This window comes from Coturnix japonica, chromosome 2 (assembly GCF_001577835.2).
Source record: "Coturnix japonica isolate 7356 chromosome 2, Coturnix japonica 2.1, whole genome shotgun sequence".
Classification (NCBI taxonomy): domain Eukaryota; kingdom Metazoa; phylum Chordata; class Aves; order Galliformes; family Phasianidae; genus Coturnix; species Coturnix japonica.
Genome location: NC_029517.1, coordinates 79477435 through 79503092, shown reverse-complemented (window position 1 = coordinate 79503092; position 25658 = coordinate 79477435). Strand labels below are relative to the sequence as shown.

The following is a 25658-nucleotide window of genomic DNA, read 5'->3' as shown; positions in this document are numbered from 1 at the left end:
TAGCTTTTGAGACATAGCATACTGTGGGAGTGCAGATAGCCCTCCTTTGTGCTAATTTGATAGATACTTATAAGACCTCTCAGATGAGGATGCTGTTCGTGGTCCCCCTGTGGGGTCAGCTATGATGGTTCTCAAACAGACAGGTATTACAGAACAGGAAAATTAATAACAAGAGCATGTGCCCTGGCAACAAGGGCAGGATTTCTCAGTATGTACTGTTGGCATTCTTTTATGTTCTTTGGAAAAGCTGCTGCAGCATCACAAAACCTAACAAGTTATCCTAACAATTCTGCTACAAGGATACTTTCAATACCTTTAATTAGTGATTTTAACCCATAGAAAATAACAGCTAATCAGAGGACAGTATAAGAGAATTGGGTCATCTATGGCACGGATAATTAACAGTATTAAGAGTAGTACTAAACAAGAGTGCATAGATTAATATAACTTTAAAAAATAAAAATAAAATCAGAGCCGTATCCAGGACATCATTTTGCCACATTCTCCAGGTTGAGTATTGTTCTGGTGCAGCTTCATGGTGACATGGAAGTTAGTTGTTGTATCTATCAGTATCTTGTGTGCTTAGGAGAGTGCAGAGCTGGCAGGCATTAAAGGAGTGTTAGGAAACTGAGTTCACACTTGCACTGTGAGAGCACTGTAAGTGCAAAATACAACACAAGTGACCTATACTTTTACATTTGTTTGCCTTTGCTGATAGTCATAATTTGGTAGAACTGTCAAATAGATTAAGTTCTGGGCGCTGAAGGGAAGTTAACAGGCTGGGGGAGATTACATGAGGAGTTGCTTGAGGTGTCAGTATTGCAGCTAATCTTGGATAGGGTGGGAACAGGTTGGAGAGTGTGTGATTGATTCTGGGCTGGGGGTGATGTAAAGTCAGAGGAGAGTTGTTTTTTCACCGAGGAGAAATGAATAACCCTAAGGATGGGAAAAATGAAAACAGATGGTAGTAGAGGAACTGCTAGGTCAGAAGGGCAGAAATATTTTTCCTTTAAGACTGGAGATTTTTGTTTGGACATGAATGAGGTGGAAGAGGTCTGTATCAGCTGATGAATAAGTCATCATTGCCAGCTATGTGAGATTCTTAAGTGCATTCTGGTATGAAAACTGCTTATCAAGATGAAACTGAGGATATCTCAGCACCCTTCTTTTGTCATTTAACGTATGCTGTCTGCATCTGGTCATCCATGCTCAGGAAGGGAGAGCATAACAAGGAGCAATGTTGGTGTGTCACTGTGTAGACTTCCCAGAGGCAGTCATTATCTTTTTTCCACTGGCATTTCTCTCCTCTCCTCTCCTCTCCTCTCCTCTCCTCTCCTCTCCTCTCCTCTCCTTTCTCCTCTTCCCTCTCCCTCTCCTCTCCTCTCCTCTTCCCTCTCTCTCTCTCCTCTCCTCTCCTCTCTTCTCCTCTCCTTTTTTTTCATAGGACATTCCCTTAGATTTGGCAGTTAACCAAGTTGGAAATTGCCCTTCTAAGTAAACAATGCATAAGAAATCTTGTTTTAAAATAAATAAATAAATAAATAAACTCTGTTTCTGGAAGAGGGGTCACAAGTGACAGTTGTCTTTGAGCAGGATTTGGTTGTAATAAATGATCTTCTCCAGGATCATCCCTAAAATATTTGAGTCTTGTGCTCAAGCTGGCACTGGTCCTACCTTTGTACCAGGAGAATGTTAGGCCCATCAAATACTAAGGAAAAACAATCTTTCTAAATGCCAGAATGCATGCAATCAAAGACTTGCTTCGTACAATCTGTTCTGGTACTGACAGGCTATTTCCTCAGTGGCAGCCTAACTTTTGTGTCCTGAAAAGCAAGCAGATATCAGGCAGTCCAGTGATATTTCTGACTGGGAAAGAGCAAAATCTGGAGCTGTTCTATGTGTTAAGTGATGAGCAAGGTGAAGTCAGCAAAAGGATAGTGTCCAGCATCCCATCTGTGTGGTCAAAATGCTTTACTCGTGTTGAAATGCTTTCTGAAAGCTGAATGCATTGTTCACTTATCTTAAGCAAATTTGTCTATGAGCTTTCTTCTGGTTAGGTATCTGAGTTGTTTGAGGCAATAAGGACTACATGTAGTTTTAAGGGTAAGCACATAAGGAGAGATTGCTCCAAAGCATATCCTGTGTTGTCAGACAATAGTCAGATATACTCTGAACTCACTTGTTCAGTAGCTGCCCACTTCTACCAAAACATGTACTGTCAAAGATGCCAGTGGAGAAAATAGCTGTGTGTCCCTTGGTGCAGGCATTGTGGTGTACCAAATTAGTACCTGAAACAGCCGAGAGGTGGATCTGAGGCAGGAATAACACAAGAATTGTAGAAGTTCTTTAATTTTCAAGTTATAAATTTAACAAATAGCAATATTTCTGGGTTGCTATTTTTACCATACTACATTAATATGATCATTATCAGCTTCTTGCACTACTCAGTCAGTTGAAACCACACAGGATATTTACACTTCAAAACAAGAAGCTCCAGAAATAAAGCCATTTACATTTCTGATCACCCTCTGATTAAATGCCCCAGCACATGACAGCATTATGCTACAGAATTTCAATTGGGTTGCTCTTTCCTCATGTACCCCTTCCAATAGAGTTTGAAACAGCTGACTTCTTTGTTCTTAATATAATTTCCAAGAACTTTTCTTTCTGTTTGAAGAAACAAGACTGTTAGTCATCTTAAGCTGTGTGTTTCTCACACCTCAGTCTTCATTTGTTATGCAGCACTACAGCTATTTGGCTAATCAGCTCACTGTTTATCTCACTGACTCTCCTAAAAATATGAAATGCTGTGAAATGTTTCAGAAGGAAGACAAAGTTTTCTGGATAAAACTTCATATTCTGTATCCAGAAGAGAGGCTTCTATCCCCTTTGGCTGCATTTAGAGACTCTGATTGGTAGTATAGAAATATTTAGAATACCAAACCAGTGGTTCAGCAAAATTATTCATGTTATTTCCTAGCTCTGAACAGTTTGACTTTGCAGCATGCATAATGTTTTATTAATCATTAAACTGGATGGTATGCTAATGAAGCCAGATATTCAAGTCAGTATCAGTACATCTATTAAGCTGTTGCAAGTAGTGACAATAGAAGTGGTCAATGCAGTTTTATCTGTTGTTTCCTTAACAGACTGTTATGAACAACTGGCATCTGCTTGCCTGTTGTCAGGTCTGCAGAGGCAGGCAGCCCCCAATTTGCAAAATGAAGAAGAATTGCACTTCTTCCATTATCAAGATGATTGTTCTTCTGTTATCGTGTTTTTTGACATCTCTGAAGTGATGCAGACTTGAGGAGAGGAGGCAGCCTCTTGGGTCTGTCTGGTCACTGTCACCACCAGACAGCTATGTAAATAGAAATCTCTCTTGACTGAGCAGAGACAGGGAGATGATGAAAGAGAGTTCATAGGTTGCTGCAGTTAGACAGCAAGAGATGTTGGAACAACACAGAACCAAGAATGTTCCCAGAGGAAACAACTGTGAAATTTTTCATTTGGTTACGCAGCTGCTCGGAGTGTGTATTCACTGGATCATCCACATAAGACTAGAAAAGTTTCCAGACTGCTGAGCAGAAAAGGCAAGTGAAGGAAATGCTTCACTCGTAAGGCACTTTCTCTGCTCCTTTGTGTTAAATGGAGGAGAAAATCTGACCTAGAGTAGGAAAATGACAGCTTCGTACAGCTGGATCTAGATAGCTGACTTGCTGGGCAATGCCATTTTTTATAATGTTGGAAATAGAATCATACAAAAGACTACAAGGAAATAAATCCATGGAAAAAATGAACATGGAGGCCACTGCTCTGACAGTGATCACTACTGAAGTGATTTCATGCCATCTAAAAGTATGCGTGGATTTTCTCCTTAGATTATTTTCTTTACATGTGAAACTAGTCAAATACTAAATTAGAGGAGAAAAATTGCATTAGGGGTATAATCATATATCAGCATGCACTGTGAAGTGAACCATGATTTTGAAGATAAAGGAGATCTTCAGGAAACAGCAGGAAACAGCTGAAAGACCAAAACTTTGGATGCAGTCAGACTTGTGGCTATGGTAATGTCTGTAGAGCACTAAAGCCATGCTCAGATCAAAACATGAAACCAAGACAGACATTTCCTGGAGATGCTTATAGCCTGAGTCCATGTTTCAGGAAGCCACTTCAACATGTGCTTGTTCCATTCGAGAATGGTACTCATGCAAATGCTTACATTGAAGTACACATTTGAAGCAGAACTCATGAGTGATTTGGGAAATGTGCCTGTGTAATCAGTGAATATACTGATGCTATACTTAGAAAATATACAGAAAAAGTTAGGCTAAACAGGTTGTTACATTAGAGAAGAATGGATAGAGCTTATCCTTATCCTGGGCTCACTGAAAGCCTCCACAAGGAGCAATCTCCAAAAGAGATCCTTCCCCAGTGGTAGTCAGCTCTTAAATGGGATCTAGGAGAGGTGGGCATGCCCCAGCTGCGTGTAACACACCTTCTGGACAGATGTCTGCAGCTGCATAACTATATCAGGCACCACAGGGGGTGTCCTGATCTGCCACAGGGACATGATGGGGGTCCCTTTAGCAATGAAGACTGGAGTGTTGACCACAATATCAGTAGGCCATGTATCTATTACTGGAGGGACTACTGAGCCACATTGCCACAAGCCCCAACCAAAGCCATCTTGAGTGACATGAGCGTCCATCTTGGCTGGGAGAGTAGGATAATATATACCCAATGCCTGGGCTTGTTTAACTGCCAGTTTTGCTTGTTGGAAAGTGTCCTGTTCTGTTTTCTCCCAGTCCCATGGCTGCCCCTTTTTTGTGAGTCAGTACAGTGGCCTTAGCAGCTGTGCTAGGGGAGGTGTAAAGTAACACCAGTAACCCAATATACCTAGAAACTCCTGCAGCTGCTTTGGTGTTGTAGGGACTGGGAATGCCTGAACCTTATCTATGACAGCACTGGGTAGTACTTTGGTCTTTCCTGACCAAACCACCCCCAGGAATTTTACAGACAGGCCTGGACCTTGCACACTCTGAGGATTTATAGCCCATCCTCTCTGTTGCAAATAGGCAGTTAATGAATCTGCTGCTTGTCCTACCGCCTCCAGTGAGTCAGATGTCAACAGGAGATCATCAATATAATGATATAAGTTAACATCATCAGGTTTTTTTCCAATTAGCCAGGTTACACGCCACTAGATTATGGCAATATGTTGGCGAATGCATCTACCCCTGTGGCAGGACCCGAAAGGTCCACTGCCTGCCTCCCCATGTAAATGCAAACTGATCTTGTGATTCTTCAACAACTGGAATACTGAAGAACGCATTTGCTAAATCTAGAACACAATAGTTTTTTATCTCCCTACGTAATGTGTCCATTAGGGAGGCAATATTGGGTATGGCCGCATAAATAACTTCAAAGGTCCTCCATGGAGGACCACAACCCTTGCCAATTGGATACCCACATGTAATCTCTGCCTAAGGGCAGGGTGCACAGTTATAATAGCCAATTTAGATATTTCTGGCCCACTAACTGTAATGCTTTCTGTCTCTGAATCCCATAATCTCAACAACCAGTTTGGAACACACTCTAGGTTTCTGTCAAAACTGTTGTATCAAGTCCATTAGTTCCGTTGCTGTGTGTGGTTGGGCTGTTACATGGAAATGGGTTTGGGCAGGGGGCCATTGATGAGGAGGCACCCCTGCCAGTCTATCTTGTATTTTTGTTTGGCGGTGGGCAGGGGGTTATGATAGGATGGATCTCTAGAGAATCAGTCACAAGCAGAGCTTCAAGATCTGACCTGGAAATTTATGTTCTTCTGATTAACCAGATCCACTTGTGCTCCAAGGGCTGACTTAATGCTTTTCTCAGATGTTTAATCAGAGATTAAGGCCATGATTCAGCAGTTCCCATACAGTGCCTTAGGAGACTGAGCAACATTTGTAGATACATAAAATAGATTGAATAAATGATATAGCCTGCATAGATTACCAGATAATTGAGTTGATTTTCAGATTCATATGTTTCAATTCAGGCATTCATATTATAGTTGCATACTTCAGTACCACAGCTCCAATGTTGATCTGTTCAGTAGTAGGGTCTTGTCAGTTCTTTGGCTCAGTTTGGAATAAACTCCTACATTTGCTCTGCTAAGCAGTTTTCTAGCTCCACTAGGATGGGAGCACCTGGATCATATAGCAAAATCCTGCTGGGTAGTCACCTCAAAGTGTGCATCCAGATTTGGGAGCTGAATCTCACTCTGAAAATTTTATGTTATGAACTTTTCCACAGAGACAGGGCAAACAACTTGTTTTCTGATAATCTGGAGATGAGAACATGCTAACTGGGAGCCAGACTCCTGTTTTTTGGAGCAATGGAACACTTTCTATTCAGTAGATTCATTTCTGTTGTTTTAATGGGGTGGCTTTTATGTTAGTGCTCTAAACTTTTCAATTTGTGTTACTGGCAATGCTCATATTCCATTATTGTTTAGCATGAGGAAAGGATCATCCCCCAATTTACTCAACACCACCGCTGTGTCATTAAAGAAGGGTTGGTGCCCCATTATAGTTCATCCTGTGAGACAAAGGTCAGGACACTGAGTAACACCAGGGTGAGATGAAGTTTATCTGAGCATGACCTAATTTAGTCAGCATTGCCCAGTACAATTCTCTCTTTGTGATATCTCTACTTGAAAAATACTGCTGTGGGAAACCTGTATTCTGGAACATTTGAAGGCTGCCTTTTAAAAAGTGAAGGGAACAGCTGATGATCTGAGTCACCCAAGAACTGCTGGTGGCTCCAGTGTGTTTGGGTATGCAGTATTTCCCCATGACCTGTCTCTCAGAGCATGTTCAGGTGGTTGACAACATCTCAGCACTGAAGCAGAGTGTCGAAGTGCAATGCCACACTTTCTGTATTCTAGGAAAAGCATTTGGGGGAATAACAGCATTATGATGGGAAATGTTTTTCTTTCTAAGATATTTTACATCAGTGACATTTCTTAGTAGTCTTTCTCCATCATTTTGTGGTCTTTTTATTTTCTTATAGGAGGAGCAGGGAATTTCCTGTGAGTTGCTGGAGTCAGACTTTCTCAAGTGCAGCGTGGAATTTCCTTTCATGAGATCAAAATCTAGGGTAATGTTATGATATTTTCATTTGTAAATTGGTGGTTTGTTCCCCTTGTTTTCTTTAAGGACTGTCTGGAGGGATAACTGCTCTGTTAAATGCCTGTGACTGATTCTTTATGTAGCTTTTTTTTCTTTATGTAACGCGGATATCCAGGCCCTTCATGGTTGTGGGAGGGCAAAATGTGCTCACCAGATACAAGCAAAAGCAATAACTTGTGCAATGCAATTAAATAGTCTTGAAAAAAAAAATGTTGTAGGAGTTGTAGCAACCAAAACCTTAGTGGAATATTGGGTAGTAGTAGATGACCTCTCTTATTATACGTAAAAATCCAACCCGGTCCTTTCCAGAACTATACAGTGACCAACCCAGGAAGTTGAGAAGAGGCATAATTTCAGAATGATCTTGAAATTAGCATGAATTTGGAAACTGGGCTTTTCAGTTAAATAGAAATGATACTGTGTGGAATATTTTATGTAGTGCTACAATGATCAACCCTGTAGATCCTCAATTCAAGGTTAACAACTGATTACATTCAGCTTGGTTAGCGGCCTGTATGGTGCTTTAGCTACTGCTGGTTGTTCCCGGTGTCTGTGCATGCCTGTGAAAGATTCATTCATAGATTTCTTGGGCAGTGATGAGTGTGTGCAATGGTGTGCAATGGTGCTGAGGTAATCATCATCAGTGATCATCATTATGCTAGAAGGCTCTTCCACTGGCAGGTACTTTGCTCCCAAAATATCTTTGAATAGCAGTTCTAATAAAGGCCTTCTTTCAGTAAAGAATCAGATTCTGTAGTATTTGAACTGACTAGCAATTGCAGAGTTAAACCTTTGCTACTTTGAAGTAGAGCGGGATCTTTCAAGTATATCAAAATATGCTACTTGTTTTTAGCTAGACCAGTAAAATATAGGTGAAGCTTCAGAATAAGCATGTTTTGAAACAGTGTCTCTAAATGTCATTTTTTCTTTGAGCAGTATGAGTTCAGTGTAATATTTGACACAAGCCACTTGTCTGGACAAGAGGAAACACTAACCTTCCTTGTCACTGCCCAAAGGTAAGGGAACGTCTCCATGTGTTGATGACTTGGATCTTCTTTGTTGCATGATGTGTGCACTGTATATGCTTAGCAATTGTGTGGTAGCAGTCCTCAGTACATCCATGTATAGTATATGAGGTTGAATGACTGAAGCTGAATGCTTGTTCTTTGATAACATGAAAAAAACATGTGACTTACCTTCCTGAAAAGTGAAGTGGAATTATGTGTAGGCTCTGTTTGCCAGGCTGTTGTGATTCTGAAGGAGCATTTTGTGTTCTCTCGTTTGGAAGGCCCGTGTTTTTCCCTGCTCATCGCTTTGGGCTGTGTATCAAGCTCAGCTCAGCTGTGCTTGATGATCAGCACCAGACAGACCCATTTGTTCCAGCATTTGAATGAAATAAGTATGCTTGGATGCAAACCAGAAAAGAAAAATGCTTTCATCAGATGCTTGGAGATCTTACTGACAGTTTCCAAAGTTACATGTCTATTTTTTCCCCACTCTGGATCTCCAGCAAGGTTTGACAGATGCATGGAGCAGTTGAATGTGGCACTGTCCCAAGGGTATTTACATCAGGCACTGCAGTATGATGGTGCCAAATACTAGCCAGCAACCTTATAATGTAAGCACAATCACCTTATCTGGAGTGAGATAAAAAGTGGGGCACTGAGGGATAACATGCTACGTGCTACAAAGAAGCAGTCTCCATGAGTGTTTAAGGCAAGGCAATATCTGGGTGTTTATTTGGAGATTGTAGCACAACTTCATTAACCTGGACCGTAAATTGCTGCTCTGGCATGCTGAGTAGGGGACTGGTTACCACTTCCCCAGACCATCTTCATACCTTACAACATCAAAAATGGCATTTCCAAGCAGCTTGCCTCCCAAGTCTCGTGCCTCACAGGCTTACTGGGAATGAGAGACAAGATCTTGCAGTTGCTGAGTGAATGCTCCTATAACAGCTGTAGGTGGGGAACAAGATACTGCAGCATGTGCGACTGCTATGAAATGTTGACAAGACCTCACATCAAGTGGGCAAGGCCATGGCTTATACATTATGCAAGTTTTACACTCTGTGAAAAGTAGCTGATCGTGTATTTAGATGACCCCGTAATATTTCTAGGACAGGGAGATTTATCAGGATCTTCTGGGTGAGTGCTAGCCGTTGCAAAGATAGGTCTTGGCTGCTTTAAATTTGTCCAGCCAGCATTTTCCAGCTTGTAGCTCTTATTTGAATGCCTTGGATAGCACAGGGCTCTCCTCAGTCAACTCGCTCCTTGAGATTACTGTGCTTCACCAGTGATGAGGGTTTGCTGGTGCTTTTAGATGAGGTGAAGTTATAGATAGCAGCTTGTTCACATAGTGCAAATGCTCTGAGAGCTTAAGAGAATGGCTCTCATTTCAGAAGGGTGGACTGGAGGACAGTTGTTTTATGAAGGATTCAGCTGAACCTCCCAACAGTGCACTTCCCAGCGCAGAATTACCCTTGTTTCCTCTGTTTCTTTGGGCAAATCACTCAGTTCCCTCACTGTCAAATAATAGTATCATTTTCTACCACATGAGTTGCTGGTCTGCAACAGGGAGCCATTGGGTGAAGTCAGTGGTAAGGAAATGGAGAGGAAAGTGTACGTGTTGTGGTTAGATAACAGCGAACAGGGACTTTATTCCCACACAAAACTGGAGCTAGTCTTCCAGAATTGTCTGGGGATAGAGAAGTTGTTAGCTGTACTATGCTGTTATAGAAATGTAAGTATTGCCCTTCAAACAGCTGCTTAACCTGTCCCTTGCAGCTGCAAATTCCATATATGCACGTAGAGCAAGAGTGACTGGTTCAGTAGCAAGACAGCAAAGGAAAAACTAAACACCCAGAAAACTTTTCCATTGCTTCCTGGAGCAAACTACTTTGCTAGTATTGGATTCAATGATTGGTGTTCTCCTTTTCTACAGGAACTTTGAATTGTATTAACTGCATACATTTGAAATCTATGTGGAATTCTTTGTGCTTGTTCTGCTTGCCACCATAGTACCTCAGTATCTGAGGTGAAAAATGTCTCCATTTCAGACTCTTACTGAGCCCATCCTGCAAGGCAGAAAGCAATCATTTCACTGCTAAAGAGACTGGAAATGTATGGAACATGTCTTCTGAGCTGTTACCCACCAAGCAGGCGCAGCTCCAAAATTAGAATATTTACAAGTTTGCATGTTGTGCTTGCATTTCAGGAGCCTTTCCTGGATTTAGTATATGAATGTTCACACTGAAATATAATGACTTAAGCAGGAGATGATTGCTTACTTTTCTTTCCTTCTGCTTTTGACTAGTGATAGCAGCTGACTTTGAAGATAGAAAGTAGTACTTTCATTTCAACAACTACTTACATGCAAAGGGTATAGAACAGTGAAGAGTTTATGGCTAGTTCAGTATGAAGATCTAGCCTGCAGAGTTGCTCAGACCAGTATCAAATCAATGCTATGAAACGATGCAAATGGAAGTTTAATTTACTGAGTCAAGAACCCTGTGTGAGATGTATGTGATCCTCCCAAACTGACATGCAGTCAGGCTGGGAAAAAGAGAATCCTTGCTTTAATGCCTAAATGTCCTTGTGTGTCTCCACTGTGAATGACGGCTGCACTTCCCTTTGTATTGTCTGCTTTTCTCAAATACGGTTTTTCAGCTTGTAGTTGTTCATGTTCCATCCACAGAGGGGTAACCACAAAGTATATACTGTGTACACATGCCCCCTCCAAAGTGGAGTGAAAAAATGTAACTCTTACCATCTGAGAGGCTTCCTAAGGAGAGGCGACATCTCTCAACAAGAGAAGCTCAGAGTACAAAACATAGGGATAGTAGCTGTGTAACTGTGTGATATTATAAAGAACTGGGATTTACAGTATGTTTATGTTTACTTTCTGGCACAGTGGAAATGTAGAGCGCATGGAGTCTCTGCATGATAATACTCTGACCCTATCAGTGCCCCTGATGCATGAAGTGGACTCATCTATCAATGGGTAAGAACCAGTCATCAGATGAAAACAAAACAAAACAGAACAAAAAAAATGCTACTAATCCTAACAATACTATTTAAGCCTCTTGAAGTGAAAAACTGAATTTTTCTCTTTGTTTACAAGTAGTGGGAATGTTGTGTTTTGTTTTTTTTTTTCTTGTTTCCCAGACTCTGGAAGTAAGGACAACTTCATTCCCTATCTGGGATTTTAATTCGTCATTCTTTTCATTCCAGCACTGTACCTCTTTCTCACTCCTTTCTAACAATACTAATTCATTAAAATCACATTTATTGTAGATATTTTAGTGATCATATTTGAATTCATGTGATTCTGTGGATACGACAGAACTTTAAATAAAATAAAAATAGGAAAAATAAATTGTATCCAGTTCTTTAGGGCATGCCTTAAAAAATGATTGAGAATCACGAGGCCAAAGGTTAGGGTCAAATGTTATGGGACTTTGAGGATCTAGTTGTTTGCCTTTCTGTTTAATTTCACAATCAGAATTTGCTTCTGCTTCTATATCCTTTCCCACTCCTTCTGCTTCTGAGTCTGCAGAGCAACTGTGGAACATCACTCACCCTCTGACTGATATACTTGTATAATATGTAGCCATTGTCCTGTCCCTGGGACTGGACTTATGCAAGTTCCTTCCTTTGTCCTCAGAGGTCTTCTCTTCCTTTTAAAATTACAATTTTACTTCTTGAGTGAAAGATTTGAGATTAGTCCAAATAAACTGACCCCTAACATAGACAGTGTTCAAGTTGGAGTTGAGTGACCTGATCACTGGGGGTGAAGTAGCATCAGTGTGGGCTGCGGAAGTTGACATTCATTTCTAAGCTTGGGAAGTAAAAAATCATCAGTATTGTCCCCAAGAGACAAAGGTCTGTTTAGTCACCATGAGTACTATCAGACCTCACAAGATGGCTAACAAGGACAAAGTTCTTGTCAACCCTGAGAGGACAGCCTCAGCAGTGTATTCTGGAAAGTTTTTGAGCGTTTTCAGAGTTGCAGAGTGTGTAGAAATGTATCCCTTAGTTGGCAAAGCTTTTACACAGATTTTGTACAGCTTCACAGATAGAAAAGAAATAACGTGTCTTTAGATCTCTGTTCACCGCCTACAGAATACTACAAACCAAAACCCTGGGACAAGTTAGGCTTCTTTCTCTTCAGAATATACTTCTGAAGTTTTCAGCCCCACCTGACTATTTGGATGATTTCTTCCTCTCACACAGACAAAGCATAGTTGACTCAAGCTCACAGAAATGTCCAACGGCCAGGGAGAAGTTTGATATATTGGCAGGTGCACCATTCCCAAGCAGTACTAAATAATGTTAGGAATACTGTCCTTCAGACAGTATGTTTTTAAAACTTAATTTTATTAGTTATCCCTGTGTGGGTCTGTGAGAGCAAATTCCTGGTGATAAATATCCCAAAGGACTTGGAACATGCTTTGGAGGAGCTTTCTGGCACAGCACTGTGAATGGGAGGAGTTAACTTTGTCTCCTGCTGTTTCCCATAGGAGGCAGGTCAAGAGACCAGAAAAAAAGGAAATGTACCTAAACAGGCTTAAAATCCTGCCTCGGAAAACTCTGATCAAAAGAACAGTGTGGGAAGAAAACAGAGTTTTAGACAGAATCTTACTACAGTCTATACTTTCTTATAGAAATATACCAGGACTATTTCCAGCCAGTGGAGCAGTCTGACAATAGGAAGCACAAAGTATGCTTAAAGCACTCCTAGTTCTCCTGTCTAGGATTTCCAGGTACTATCGTGCTTCAGAGGCTTTTCTGATAGAACTTTATTGCATTTTACCTTGTAATAAGATGCTAAGAATAGCTGAGGGAACCTGACCTCTGTGACTGTAGCTCAAAGCAAGTCATATCCCCCTCTTTTTTTTCCCTTTAACTATCTGCAAATCACAAAACTAGTGATAACTAATAAGGTGTTTATTCATGAAATGCTCTGAACATGGTAGATAAAATAGAAGTGTTATTTTAGTAAGTAACTGAAAATAATCCTGTTAGTTAGTACTTCAGATGAACTCAGTAGTGTGGTGATTTCAAGTGTTACGCATGCTAAATAACTTCCACAGATCATCCATGGGAAGGATAGATCGAGAGAAGGCGTTTTGTGATAGGAAAGGAGAAAAAGTAATCAAAGTAGGTCTGCTTCCATCTATGTTAGTATGTTAATTGTGCCAGATCACTTCAGATGCTGGTTGTGTAACATACTGCAGTAGTGTAAAATGGTTCCATAGAACTTCCCATGGCCAGAAAGCAAGCAGTGAGTTGTAGCATACCACAAATATATTTAATTTTAATATTCAACTTACTGTATCTGTGTCTTGATCTTTTAGGGAAGTCTTCCCTACTTCCTTTTTCTATGGTGATTCTGTGGAAGCATCCAATTTCGTTCAGTTGGAAAGCCATGAATGCCGTTTCCAGTCTCTTAACTTCACGCTGCAGGTAAAATTGAAATTCCTACTTGACAATATATTCTAGCTTTGTATCTCTTTTATTCTCAGTGCTCTAAGGGCTTTGGTGCTTGCTTCCATAACACCGCATGCTGTGCAATGCATTCTAGATTGGAAGTCATATTTACAGGTATTCATGTGTACAGGGGTGGTTTATTTCCTTGTCTCAATATCCTATTACAATAATTACAATCAGGGCATCTCACTTTCATAGTTTCATACTGCTACTGTTTGTTTCTGTTTTACTTTTCATCAAGTGCCAAGTACAGAGTCAGTCAAGTGCCACATCTTGAATGCAGTCTCAGGATAGAATGGGAGAAGTAATTCTTTTTAGTGTCACGATCATTGAGCAGAGCTGTGGGCAGTTCTCATGCATGAGAATGAGCACGTACCTATGCAATGGATTCTGAGTAAGCCAAATACCTCTAGTGCAAAAATGTTTGTAATGTTACTAATGAGAGTCTAGTACAGGAAAAAGAATGTAAAACCAAAAACATGGTGTGAGAAGGTTTCATTAAATGTCTCATAACGTATCAGTGTTATTCAGGTGTTATCTGTAGATTAAAAATCGCATGTCAGTTGGGATCCTGATCTTGTAAAGTATATGGAACAGTTATTACAACAAGCTCTTGAGATGGGACCAAAATAAACTTGTCTCACTGCCATGACTCTCTATTACAAGCACTTCAAATCATTTTTGACCGCTAGATGGAACTAGGGAATGATAAATCTGGCAGAGTTGAGTGAATCATTGATTGTGAAAAATAGTCTTTCTCCTTTTTTTCCCCTTTCTGTTCTCCTAGGCATGAATGCCACTCAGCTCATAATGAATAACACATGTCAGCCTCTGTGGACAGACTGTGGGCCAGAGCAATTAAACCCCCACTGTCATGCAGTGCCCTTAGCTATTTACTGAAAAGGAGTGAAAGCAGAATTTCAGGACATTAAAGCTTTTGTGAACTAGGCTATTAATTCTTGTGATACTGATTCCATTCTTGATGTTTTATAGGTCTTCACTTCTCCCCAGACAGATACTGGTTAGAAACAGATAAAGAACAGATGTACCGATGCTTTAACTAGATGATTATTTTCAATGAAATGAAGTGATAGTAGGTAATGAAGAGAGAGTCTATATATTGGCAGAGTCACCATTTGTCCTTTCCTACTCTATTGCCTTTTATACACACACTTGTAAGTTGCACTATTAATAAGGTTGCTACCCAAATGGGAGTGGAGGATCATACTGTAACAAGTCACAGATCTGCTTATCAGTAACATGGTAAACCTCATAACTGCGTGTCAGAAAGAGTAGAATTTCATAATGGGCAAAGCATGGTTTGTATCACTGTTTGCTTGTTTTTAATGATTTGCCTGCCATTTATTTATCTCCTCCAGATGGAGAAAAGTAGTTTCTTAACTGAAAGAAGAGATGACTTACAAAATTACTGAGTTTTACAGAGTTCTTTTTATATATAAAACAAAATCTATACCATGTAGAATATTAATAAGGAAAGAGATCTATGCATCAGTTTTGTTTGGTTAATGGGATGTGCAATGAATATGTCTTTTCTGCATTAACTGCTCTATCTGATCTCAGTGATGTAATCAACATTTTTCTAAAAATGTCTTACATGAAACATTATCTTCATATTTCATGCTGTTGTTACCATGCTCCGTTGTAGTGGGATTTCTACCCCCTGCTTGGAGCCTCGGGATTTTTGTGAGGATTTGACATTGTGAACTGATTCACTTTATCAGTCAGGCGTTTCTTCAAATATAAACAGTGTTTGAATAATGAATATCTGTTGTTTTTAATATTGGTACTTTACACAGTTAAAAGACTGATTATCTTTTCACAGTACTGTCTCAATGCAGATAAATATTCTATTAGTTTAATGTTTTCACTGTTTGCATTTATACATCTGTTGCTAGAAACAACCAGGAGATATTTTTCCCTGATTAAAAAAAAATACAGGTAGTCATGAAAACTTACTTTAATAGACGTTTGTCCATGGATTTATTTTTTTTTTCCTCTTCAGCAAAAAGCCACAAATTTAGCAATTTTCACTGGATTTCAGTGGCGTGCTGAAAATTCTTTGAGTTTTTTCCGAGAACTTGTGGGGGATTTGATAGAAAGCCAATGTTTCTCCACTTTTTCATTTCATTGGAAACCCTGGATCTTAGTTGGAAGTTGTTCACATGCATTTCTTGGCAACTCAGTTCATCATGCTTACAGTTCAGTAGTCACAATCATCATTACTCTTCCCTGTAAGAAAAACACACACAGAATATAATGCAGTGGTTACCTGATGGAAATTGGAATGATGGTAGAAATAGCGATATTTTTTACAGCCTTCTGGATGGTGTTACCAAAACATTTCACAGTACTAGCAGTGTCTCTATGTATGAGATAGAGGTATCTAAGATAGAAGTCATATGCTATTTGTATTGCTGACTGGTAATTATCCTCCAAATCTGCACCTCACTTGTGTGGGCAATAATTAAAGACTTTTAGACAAAGTAAACCTTTGACTTCATCCTGATATTGAGAGGAGAAGGTGTTATCTGCAAAGATTACAAAACTAGTGCAGTATGAGATTTTTTCCAAATGTACCCAGCCCTAAATGTACCCAGAACTCCCAGCTCTGGTTATACAAACATTTCATACTTATGAGCACTCATATTTGTTGAGGACTTTTTAATGCATCTACTGTTTTTCTTACAGGTTTATAATGCTGGACCAAGCACTCTTCCTGGCGCTTTTCTTGATATTTCATTTCCAAACCGCCTCTCTGCTACTGGAGCTGAAATATTTCACGTTCAGCAGATGATGGTGAGTACATTAAACTGTATTCAACAGCTCAGAGAAGTAGTGAAATGTCTGCAGATTTTGCTGAACACAACATGCAGATTTTTATTCTCTGCTGGCAAATGTGCAGACATAATGGTAGTAGTAGAGTTGAAAAGTGGTGTTTTATAGCTGAGAATCTGCTCTATCAAATAATTTTCTTGTGCTCTTTGTTGCAGTTTTCATGGAAGTAAATAGGAGACATTACTTTTGGAGTGACTAGCTTATATTTTTCTGTATTCCATGCTATAACTTACCCTTTCTGACTGTTCTTTTAAGAAATATAAATATCAGTGAAATTTATTCTTTCAACATAAAATTTTTCAAAGGATGGTTTTGTGTCAGCTACAAAGAAAACCAAAGTAATTTGTGGTAAATAAGACACGTTCTTAGGTTTCATCTTTAATATATTTTTATTATTTTCAAAGCTTTTGTTAAGCCACAGAAATACCATCGTTTATACTGTGGTAGCCAATAGTGGGAAGCCTCGCTACTGAGGTAGATTTATTACTGAAATACAGAGTTGTCTGTTTTTATGAGAAAAAACATCTCATTCCATCAGCTCATGGTTTTCTTGAAGAGGATATTCTACTTTCTTTCTGGCTAGGTTCTTTTCTAGCCCTTTGGCTGAAAAGTATTATCATCTCTCATACACAGGCAACTGTGTCACTGAATCATTGTCAGTGAGGATCCAATAAGACATTTCTCAGCAGGTTTCCAAGATTTGTGCTATTGAAAGGTATTAGATGTATATATCCGCAAGGTGTGTGTGGTGATGCACTGGAACAGGTTGCCCAAGGAGGCTGTGGATGCCCCATCCCTGGAGGCATTCAAGGCCAGGCTGGATGTGGCTCTGGACAGCTTGGTCTGGTGGTTGGCAACCCTGAACATAGCAGGGAGGTTGAAACTCAATGATCATCATGGTCCTTTTCAACCCAGGCCATTCTATGATTCTATGATCATGTGTTTCAGTTTATGGATCACAGATTTATGCTAAAGATAGAGTCACATGGAAAAGGATTGGGGCTAGTATACGAGGCACTAGTATTGTACAGACTGAGCCAGTTCTCCAACTAGACTGCAATAATTCCCCAACTTGCTTTTCATCACGTCACATTTTTATGTTTTGTGTAGTCCATTTCTATATGTAGATAAACACCTTCTCTTAGATGCATTGCTGGACAGAGGATACTGACCCATGTCCTTGACTGGTCCTATTTCTCTATGCTGTGTGAATATGTGTTCACAGCCCCATTAGAAATGTAGGAGTCATCCTAACAGATCTCTGGTGTCTTCTTTGAAGTGGCACTGCTTGTTTCTTGATGCTGACTCTTCTGAAATCTGAGCAAATTGTCTTAGACAAGACACCTGTTTTGCATACTTAAATTAGCTGGGTTACATGCCACCAACATGCTGTATAAGGGCTAATTTCCAGACATAATTTGTCATCGTTTCTACTTAAAATTCTTAAGTTGCACTGACAAGGTCATGTGGTCTATATGGTTTTGAATAGCTGTTAAAAAAAAAAAAAAAAAAGATAAAATCTTGCACTACACTTGTAAAAGGGTTTTATGTTTCTTGTTGCTGTTTTTACATGAGATGGCTTACCTAGAGGAGGTCAGTGTGGCACTGGGTACTGTGCTGATAAATGCCCGTGGGGCTTACATCTCCTTTTCCCCTACAACAGGTTGCATTCTTAACAGCATTATTTGATATGTATTTTGTAACTTGTTTCTGTAGGAATTTCAAACTGCTGTTGTGAGACTCATTTGTATTGCAGGGTGAAGTGCTGTAGTAGACAAGTATGGCTGTACATTTCCTTACGATATGCTGGTACACCCTGCATTAGTTCAGCCATTGCTTTGGAGTATATCATAGAATTGTCATAGAATCATAGAATAGTTTGGGTTGGAAGGGACCTTTGAGATCATCTAATTCCAACCCTCTGCTATAGGCAGGGACACCTCCCTCTAGACCAGGCTGCTCAAAGCCCCATCCAGCCTGGCCTTGAATGCTGTTCCAATCTCTCACCACTCTCACAGTAAATAACTTTTTCCAAATAGCAAGTTTAAATATACCCTCTTCCAGTCTAAAACCATTTCCCCTTGTTGTGTAGCTACACAACAGTACAGAAAGACTCTCCCTATCATTTTTGTGGGCCCCATTCAGGTACTGGAAGGCTACTCCTCAGAGCTTTCTCCAGGCTGAAAAGCCTGAACTCTCTTAGCCTGTCCTCATAAAGGAGGTGCTCCAGCTCTCTGGTCATCTTGTGCTGGGGGCTCCAGAACTGAACGTAGTACTCCAGGTGAGATCTCATGAGAGCAGAGTAGAGGGGCAGAATAACCTCCCTCAACCTTCTGGCTGTGTTTCTCTAGATGCAACCCAGCATACAGTTGACATGATTTCTTGAGCACCTCTAATAAGTATTATCCAAGCAAACCATGTTTGGGATAGTGTTTATCCCTGCTTTGCAGGTAAATAATTGAAACACCGAATGTTTTGCTGTAGGTTACACAGGAAATTTGTGGCATTTGTCCTATTTCTGATAGGCTCTGAACCCATGTCTCCCAAGTTGTAGTATGATAACAGAAAAAGCATTTTACTCTTTCCTCATACTTCTCCCATATTGAAAAGGGAGCTAAAATCAAGCAGTTTTTCATCTTTACTCAGACCAAATATACTTACACAAGCTAGTAACCTAAAAGCTGCAGGTTGGAATGATCTATGAAAAATGGGCAAGAAAAGATGAAATTCAAAAGTGTTTGTGTAAGTATATTAATTAAAGATTTCAGGCATTTGCTTGTTTTGAACTTCTTAGGAACTCGAGTGTAGTAGAGATGACTGTGTTCTTTCTGTAATTACACTTTTATCCAGCAGTCCTAGGTGTCAGTGTTGCTGGACCTTTCAGAATAGCTGATAACAGAGAGGATCAGGAATTGTTGTTTATTTATAACTGGAACTGCTTTCTTTTTTTGAAAGCTCATAGTGTTTTTGCCACTTTCCTGGTGTACAGTACAGCAAGGAAATTTATGGGTGAAAAAGCATAGTAAAAACACTGGAGCTTGTGTTTCAAATATACACAAACTAAGCAAAACAGTGCCAAGAGCAAAGTCCTTCATAGTGTGTTGACTGACCTAGAATTTCATTCAGTCGCAAAAATAATTAAAGGAAGAGAATCACATATGGCCCGCCGGAATGGTCTGCATTTCTGGGAGGTGTTAATAGGAGTTATTACCTTGCTTCTCCTAGAGGAAATGACAGCCCTCATGCTTCCTCTGTTCCTGATACTCTAAGCTTTTTGGCTTTATTGCAGAAACTGTTTTGAGGTTTTCTTCTAGAGAAATTCGGGTCACAAAGATGTTTTGACATTCAGAGTTCTGCTTTGGAGATGTTCGCATTCTTTTAGAGGAGTATTGGGAGTTTATGCAATACAAAACCGCAATAAAGTCAACAGTAAAAGCCAGACATAAAAGAGAATGGATAATTGAAAGAAAATTACAGAATAAGCAAGTGAACATCCTCCCTATCAGAAAGTTTTAACGGAATGGAAATAATAGAAATTTTACAAGTCATTTTAACTAGGGAATTTCACTGCTGACATTGATTTGACACAGTGGATATTTAAAGCTTACAGTGGCAAAGAATATTTTGGAAGCAAATAAGAAAAACTGTTTCCTTCTATATATTTTTCTATTTGCTTTCTTGCAGAGGTTTTAAGGCAGGTTAAAAGAGTGGTCCCTCAGCTTGTTTGTGAGGTTGTCATCCTTCAGATGAGGGCAAATAAAGCTTCACCCACAATTAAGGAGGGTTAGCGTTAACATAAATGTAGATTCTCCACTATTCAAGCCATTGATTATCTGTTCGTTCACAGAGGAAAACAGGACTCATTATACTTTTGTGTGTTTTGGTTTTGAACTAAAAGATTAGTAATTTCCTTTGGGTATCCAGCTAATTTGGAGGGCAAAGGAATCTTTACTTGCCAGCCTAGAAACTGCTTTCCAGGGCATCCAAAAAGATTTTCACGGTGGGAGTTTCTGCCAAATTAGCCAGGGTATTTCCTGCAGCTGATAATAAATTAACAAGGAATCCGGGATTACACCAGTGTTGGCTTCACAGAACTGGATCAGATTGTTGCCTTCCTGTTTATTTAATTTCCAGCTAAGGTAAATGCCATTATGAGGAGAGAGGGAGTAGCAGCTGGAAACCACATTTTTCTTTTTGCACCTGGAGCCAGCTGCAGTGCACATGAATGATTCTTACTCCTCATCTGGAGGAAACAAGCAGTACAGGGCTGCTGGTTGTTGTCACCAGAATTAAACAATTGCATGGTACTAACCAGGGCAAGTGCCCTGTTCACTTGTGGGTTTTTGGAAGGAGCTAGCTAGTGTTGCAAGCATTCCTTCACAATATTTAGCATTGGTGCAGCGTCACCTTGAATAATGTCTGCAGTTCTGGCCTCTGCTATATATAAAGGATATTAAGGTGCCTGAAAGGGTCCAGAGGAAGCGACAAAGCTGGTGATGGAGCTGATAGGCATGTCACGTGAGGAGAGGCTGAGACACATGGGCTGCCCAGCCTGGAGAAGAGGAAGCTAGAGGTGACCTGACTGCTCTCTGCAGCTCCTGCAGGTAAAGCTGGGCTCTGCTCCTGGGCACCAGTGGCAGGGCAGGAATAGCACAAAGCTGTACTAGAGGATGGTAAGACTGGGCACTGGGAAATATTTACTTGCCAGAAGGGTAGTCAGACATTGGAACAGGCTTCTTAGAGAGTTTGTTGGTGCCCTATAGCACTACGTGTTCAAGGGGCATTTGGAAAATGTCCTCAGTAATGTGCTTTAGCTATTGGTTAGCCCTGAAGAAGTAAGGTTGTTGGACTTTGTGTGGACTTCATTTCACACTTCTCCATTCCTTCTTTCTCATCAGGTGAGACCTGCATTGTGCCCTTTAAAAAATTGGGTACTAGAAAAATTTGAATGATAAAGAAAAGCTAAATGAATAAATATCACAAAGGAGCTGGAAAAAAATTCATTTTCCAAGTTGTTTTTGAAGTTAATGGTTGCCTGAGCATGGGATTACTGCACAGACTGTTGTGTTCAGTAATGATAACAGTTGAAATAAACATAATTCTCTTCATGAGAATGTTGAAGGAAAGAGTAAAGTGGAATCAGTTCCAGAATCACAAGTCTTTCTGCTCGATGACAGGTTACATTTTTAAGGCTGGTTTTGTGTAGCACTCATGTCCTCATGTCATTTTTCTTCCTGGCACTTGCACAGTGATATCTGTAAGGAGCAGAAAGATGTGAAAGAGAAGAGTTGGTACTTGTTGTCTTGTTCCATGAAAATTCCCAGGCTGCTTGTGGTTTTGCTTTGGTTGTAGCTTTAGATCTTTGTGATTTTAAAACTTTAAATATATTTTCTGCTTATTATCTGTATGTTGCTATTCTCCAGGATAAGAATAAGATGCTTTCACAACTGCACTGCTGATCTTTAAAACCATTTGCAAAGGGAGACTATCAGAACTCTCTGAAGTGTTAACAGTGTGTGAGTGCCCTTTGAAGTATCTGATGGGACTGTCAAGCTCACCACTGTATTCTCTGCCTAACAAGACAAACCTTTTTATCGTTGTTTTTTTTTTTTTTTTTGTCAGCCAGTTTTAAATTGTTTAGTTTCTGTCTTTTGAAGTTTCAGGCTCTGAGAACATCTATAGGTAGTCCCAGCATGCGAGGACATAAATATTTGCTGATAGTATTCTATGTAGCAGAGAGTTGTTTTTGTAGTTATGCTGCTGGTGGTTGCTACCACTGTTGCTAGATTTGTGTAGGAAGGTTTCAGACTTACAGCAAAAATTATTTTATCCCTTTCTGTTAGTCATCCTCCCCTCTGGACACTCGCATGCACATATTTTGGCACCATATTTAAAAAGCATAACTAGATTGCTGCAGGAAATTATTCATTTCAGAGAGAGTATTGTACAAAACATGGTGACCTTCTTACTTCTTCACTTTAATGACTTCTTTAAATGACTGTTCCTAAACATTTTGTACAGGTAGCTGAAGGGTTTTTTTCCCTGCCATGTAGAGCATCTCTGTAAATAGCAATTGAATCGGGCTTTGCCTTGGGAGCCCTGTCACTCACAGAAGAAACTGGCACTGACATGGCTGCAAGGAAAGGCAAGAGTGTATGTTGCAGTCTAACATGGCACAGTCACCTGCGGGCATGAGAAATAAGACCCCAGAGCAGATCAGAAAGAGCTCTCATAAGCACCTTCCTACTGTCAGCACAATAAACTGAAGCTCCTTAAGAGGAACTTAGCTCTTATTTAAGCTATCATGGTTATACAGGAAAAGGTGCCTAGCCATAAAATTATTTCCTCAGCTAGGACCTTAAAATAAGTACAAAGTGGGAAAAAAAAATCATGATGGTTTGCTTTTCTGGAACCATCTGACTGCTGTACAAAATCTGTGCTTTGGTTAGAGTTCATTGCATTTGCAGTGTTTGAAAGCAATCTTTTCATGCCTTGCTGAATATTGCCTTCTGGATATTGCCTTCCAAATATTGTAAAACAGTGTAGCAGGAAAAGTATCCCATGACTGACTTCCTAGTTTGGATTTTAGATAAACCAGATATGAACAAATTTTATGACAATTTCTATTCATTTTGTCAAAATCTCCTAGCAATGATAGTACAGCAGTATTTACATAAACGGTGAATTTTGCAGGTGATAGTTAAAGAGAGCGTTCATGGAAACTACAATTTCAATTTAAAAAATACAAATCTATAATGAATTTGAATTTGTATCTGTTCTATTTATCTTTATCCGTTTAATCTAAAGATAAATTTGAATTTAAAAAGAGAAGTCTGTCTCTCAAGAAAATTACTATAAAGATCAGGGCCATCCAAACTAGGGACAAGAATGCACTATGATCCACGTATTAGATCAGACCATGGTAACAACTGTCAACAATAACTTTCTTATGCCTTTCTCGTTATTACTTTCTAAGCCAAATAAGTGGAGTTTATCAAATTACCTAGTTGTTGAAATTTTGCAACACAGTCCTCACCCCCAACTCATTACTTGTCAGTATAATGTGGGAGTCAGGTATTTTGAGTCAATTTAAAGAGTTGCTAGCTTGTGAAGTACCAATAGTTCCTGCTTTCACGACTGAATATATATAAGAGGAGTGATTTGCCTTTTCATACAACTGAGTTTAAGGTAAAGAATTTGCCTTTTGGAATAATTAGTTAAATATCCTAGCTCTTAAGAGATAGACAAAGGAAGCAGGAGGTTTGGTAGATAGCACAGTAATCAGGAGTTTTGCTGAAGTATGGAAAAAAAAAAATACAATAAGATTTTTTAATGCTTCTCAGCCAGAGAATTCCCTTGTGAAGGAACCGCTGAGTGAGAAGGAATGAGTCAGCACAATCTTAATTTCATTTTAGAAGAAGTATGAATCTTGCATCCTTTCACTATTTCCCAGTGGTAAAGATGTTCCTGCCAAATAACAGAGAAGGAGGAATTTCAGGAAAGAGCTGATTAATTCTTTTAACATATGTGTCTTCCTTAAATGCTGAATCATAAACTAGCCTTTTAATTGTATAAATAACATACCAGATTTTTGGTTTAAATGGTAAATCTGGAAACTTAAGATTTGAAAATAATGTTGCTTGTGTGTATAAGATCTCATAACTGAGGAAGATAAAAGAAGGGTTTACTGTACTGTTGATGTATCTGAGTGGAGGTGAGCATTGTGTGGTGCTTCTCTCCTGGTTAGAAGTATTAGTCCAGTCTTGTGCGAGGTATTGGATAACTATCAGTAAATCATTCTTTTGGGGAAGGAGAACTCTGAAGATGTCCTGGAAAGAAAGGACATCTTAAAATAACTTAAAATACTTAATCTTTAATCTTCAAGGGTCTGCTACAGATCTCTTCTCTGAAGTTTCTACCTTCTCTCCACTCTCTCTAAAGAGACTCTCTGTATCTTTCCAATTCATTCAAACATCTGCTGATGTGCAGTGTCTATACAAATTCTTCAGGCTCTGCAGGGAATGGATTTATCTGCTTGCTCTTCAGAGATTTTAGTCCTAAGCTTAACATAGACAGAGGAAAGTCCAACAAGTAGGTAAAGAAAAAACATGCATTTGATGATGTTTTATGCATCGCAAGAAAGTCTGTAGAAGGAAATTTAGCTAAAACCTTGCTAAAAGCAGTGAACTCCAAGTAATCTCAGTCTTTTTTTTTAAAAAAAAAGGAATGTACCTTGGGTTTTATTTGATACCTCATGTGCTGATTAAGCAGTTCACAGTTCACAACAGGGAGAGCGATTGTACATTTCAGTGGATTCTGAAATTGAAGATATTGAAGACATATATCCTAAAGACTTCATGAATATTAGAGGTAAACTGTCCCTTTAGTTTCCATTTAAGGTGGTGCTTATTCTTATGCCTGAACCTTCTGTGTGGAAGGTGCAGATAAATCATGAGAGCTCAGTCTTTCTTCTAACTGTGCTCATCTGGTGATGATCTCTATCCAGGGAAGAAGCCACTGTCTTGCAAGTTAGGTACTTTAAATCAGAAAAATTTTGCTCTTATTACTAAACACTGTAAGTAGTACTAGGTCTTGAGAATAGCACTTATGTGCATTGCTGCTGAGTATGCGCAAAGTGGTTGCAAGCCCGGTGCCCGTCTGGTGATAGCAAATGTTGTGATGTTATGCTAATTTAATTCATTTACATAATTAAAGTGCACAGTTGAGTGTGTCTAAAGAACATCTGCAGGTATTGCAGACAGGTTACTGCAGATTTAGGCCAAACATGCATCTGGTGTTCTTACTGTTGAAGAAGCAGGAACCAGAGCTGCACTGTAATACTCCTCCTGTCATTATTTAATGCTTTACCATCCCCACTTCACTGTTTAAATCTTGTAACTCCTCATGGACACGTGGTTTTACACTTTGGGTTATTTGTGTAGTACTGTTTTTCCTTACCATCATTGCCATTTTCAGTCAGAATCTTTTTAGGTGTTGTATAAAACGGGTTAATTAAAAAAAAAAAAAAATTAAAAAAAATTCCTTCCTGTTGTTTCAGTGCCTCTTAAATTTATTTCCAGAATCAACAAAACTGTTCTGAATCAAACATATTTCATTATCTGTGAATATT

General features: G+C 39.5%; 1 protein-coding gene across 1 annotated transcript in view; it reads left to right on the top strand.

The window, feature by feature from the left end:
- LOC107309897 (integrin alpha-9-like) overlaps positions 1-25658 on the top strand; it is a 107965-nt gene that overhangs the window by 47420 nt on the left and 34887 nt on the right. Inside the window, exons 4-8 of the mRNA XM_015855068.2 lie at positions 7063-7149; positions 8118-8197; positions 11094-11183; positions 13540-13648; positions 16382-16489. Of these exons, the coding sequence (XP_015710554.2) occupies positions 7063-7149; positions 8118-8197; positions 11094-11183; positions 13540-13648; positions 16382-16489 (474 nt within the window). The remainder of the gene's footprint in view (positions 1-7062; positions 7150-8117; positions 8198-11093; positions 11184-13539; positions 13649-16381; positions 16490-25658) is intronic.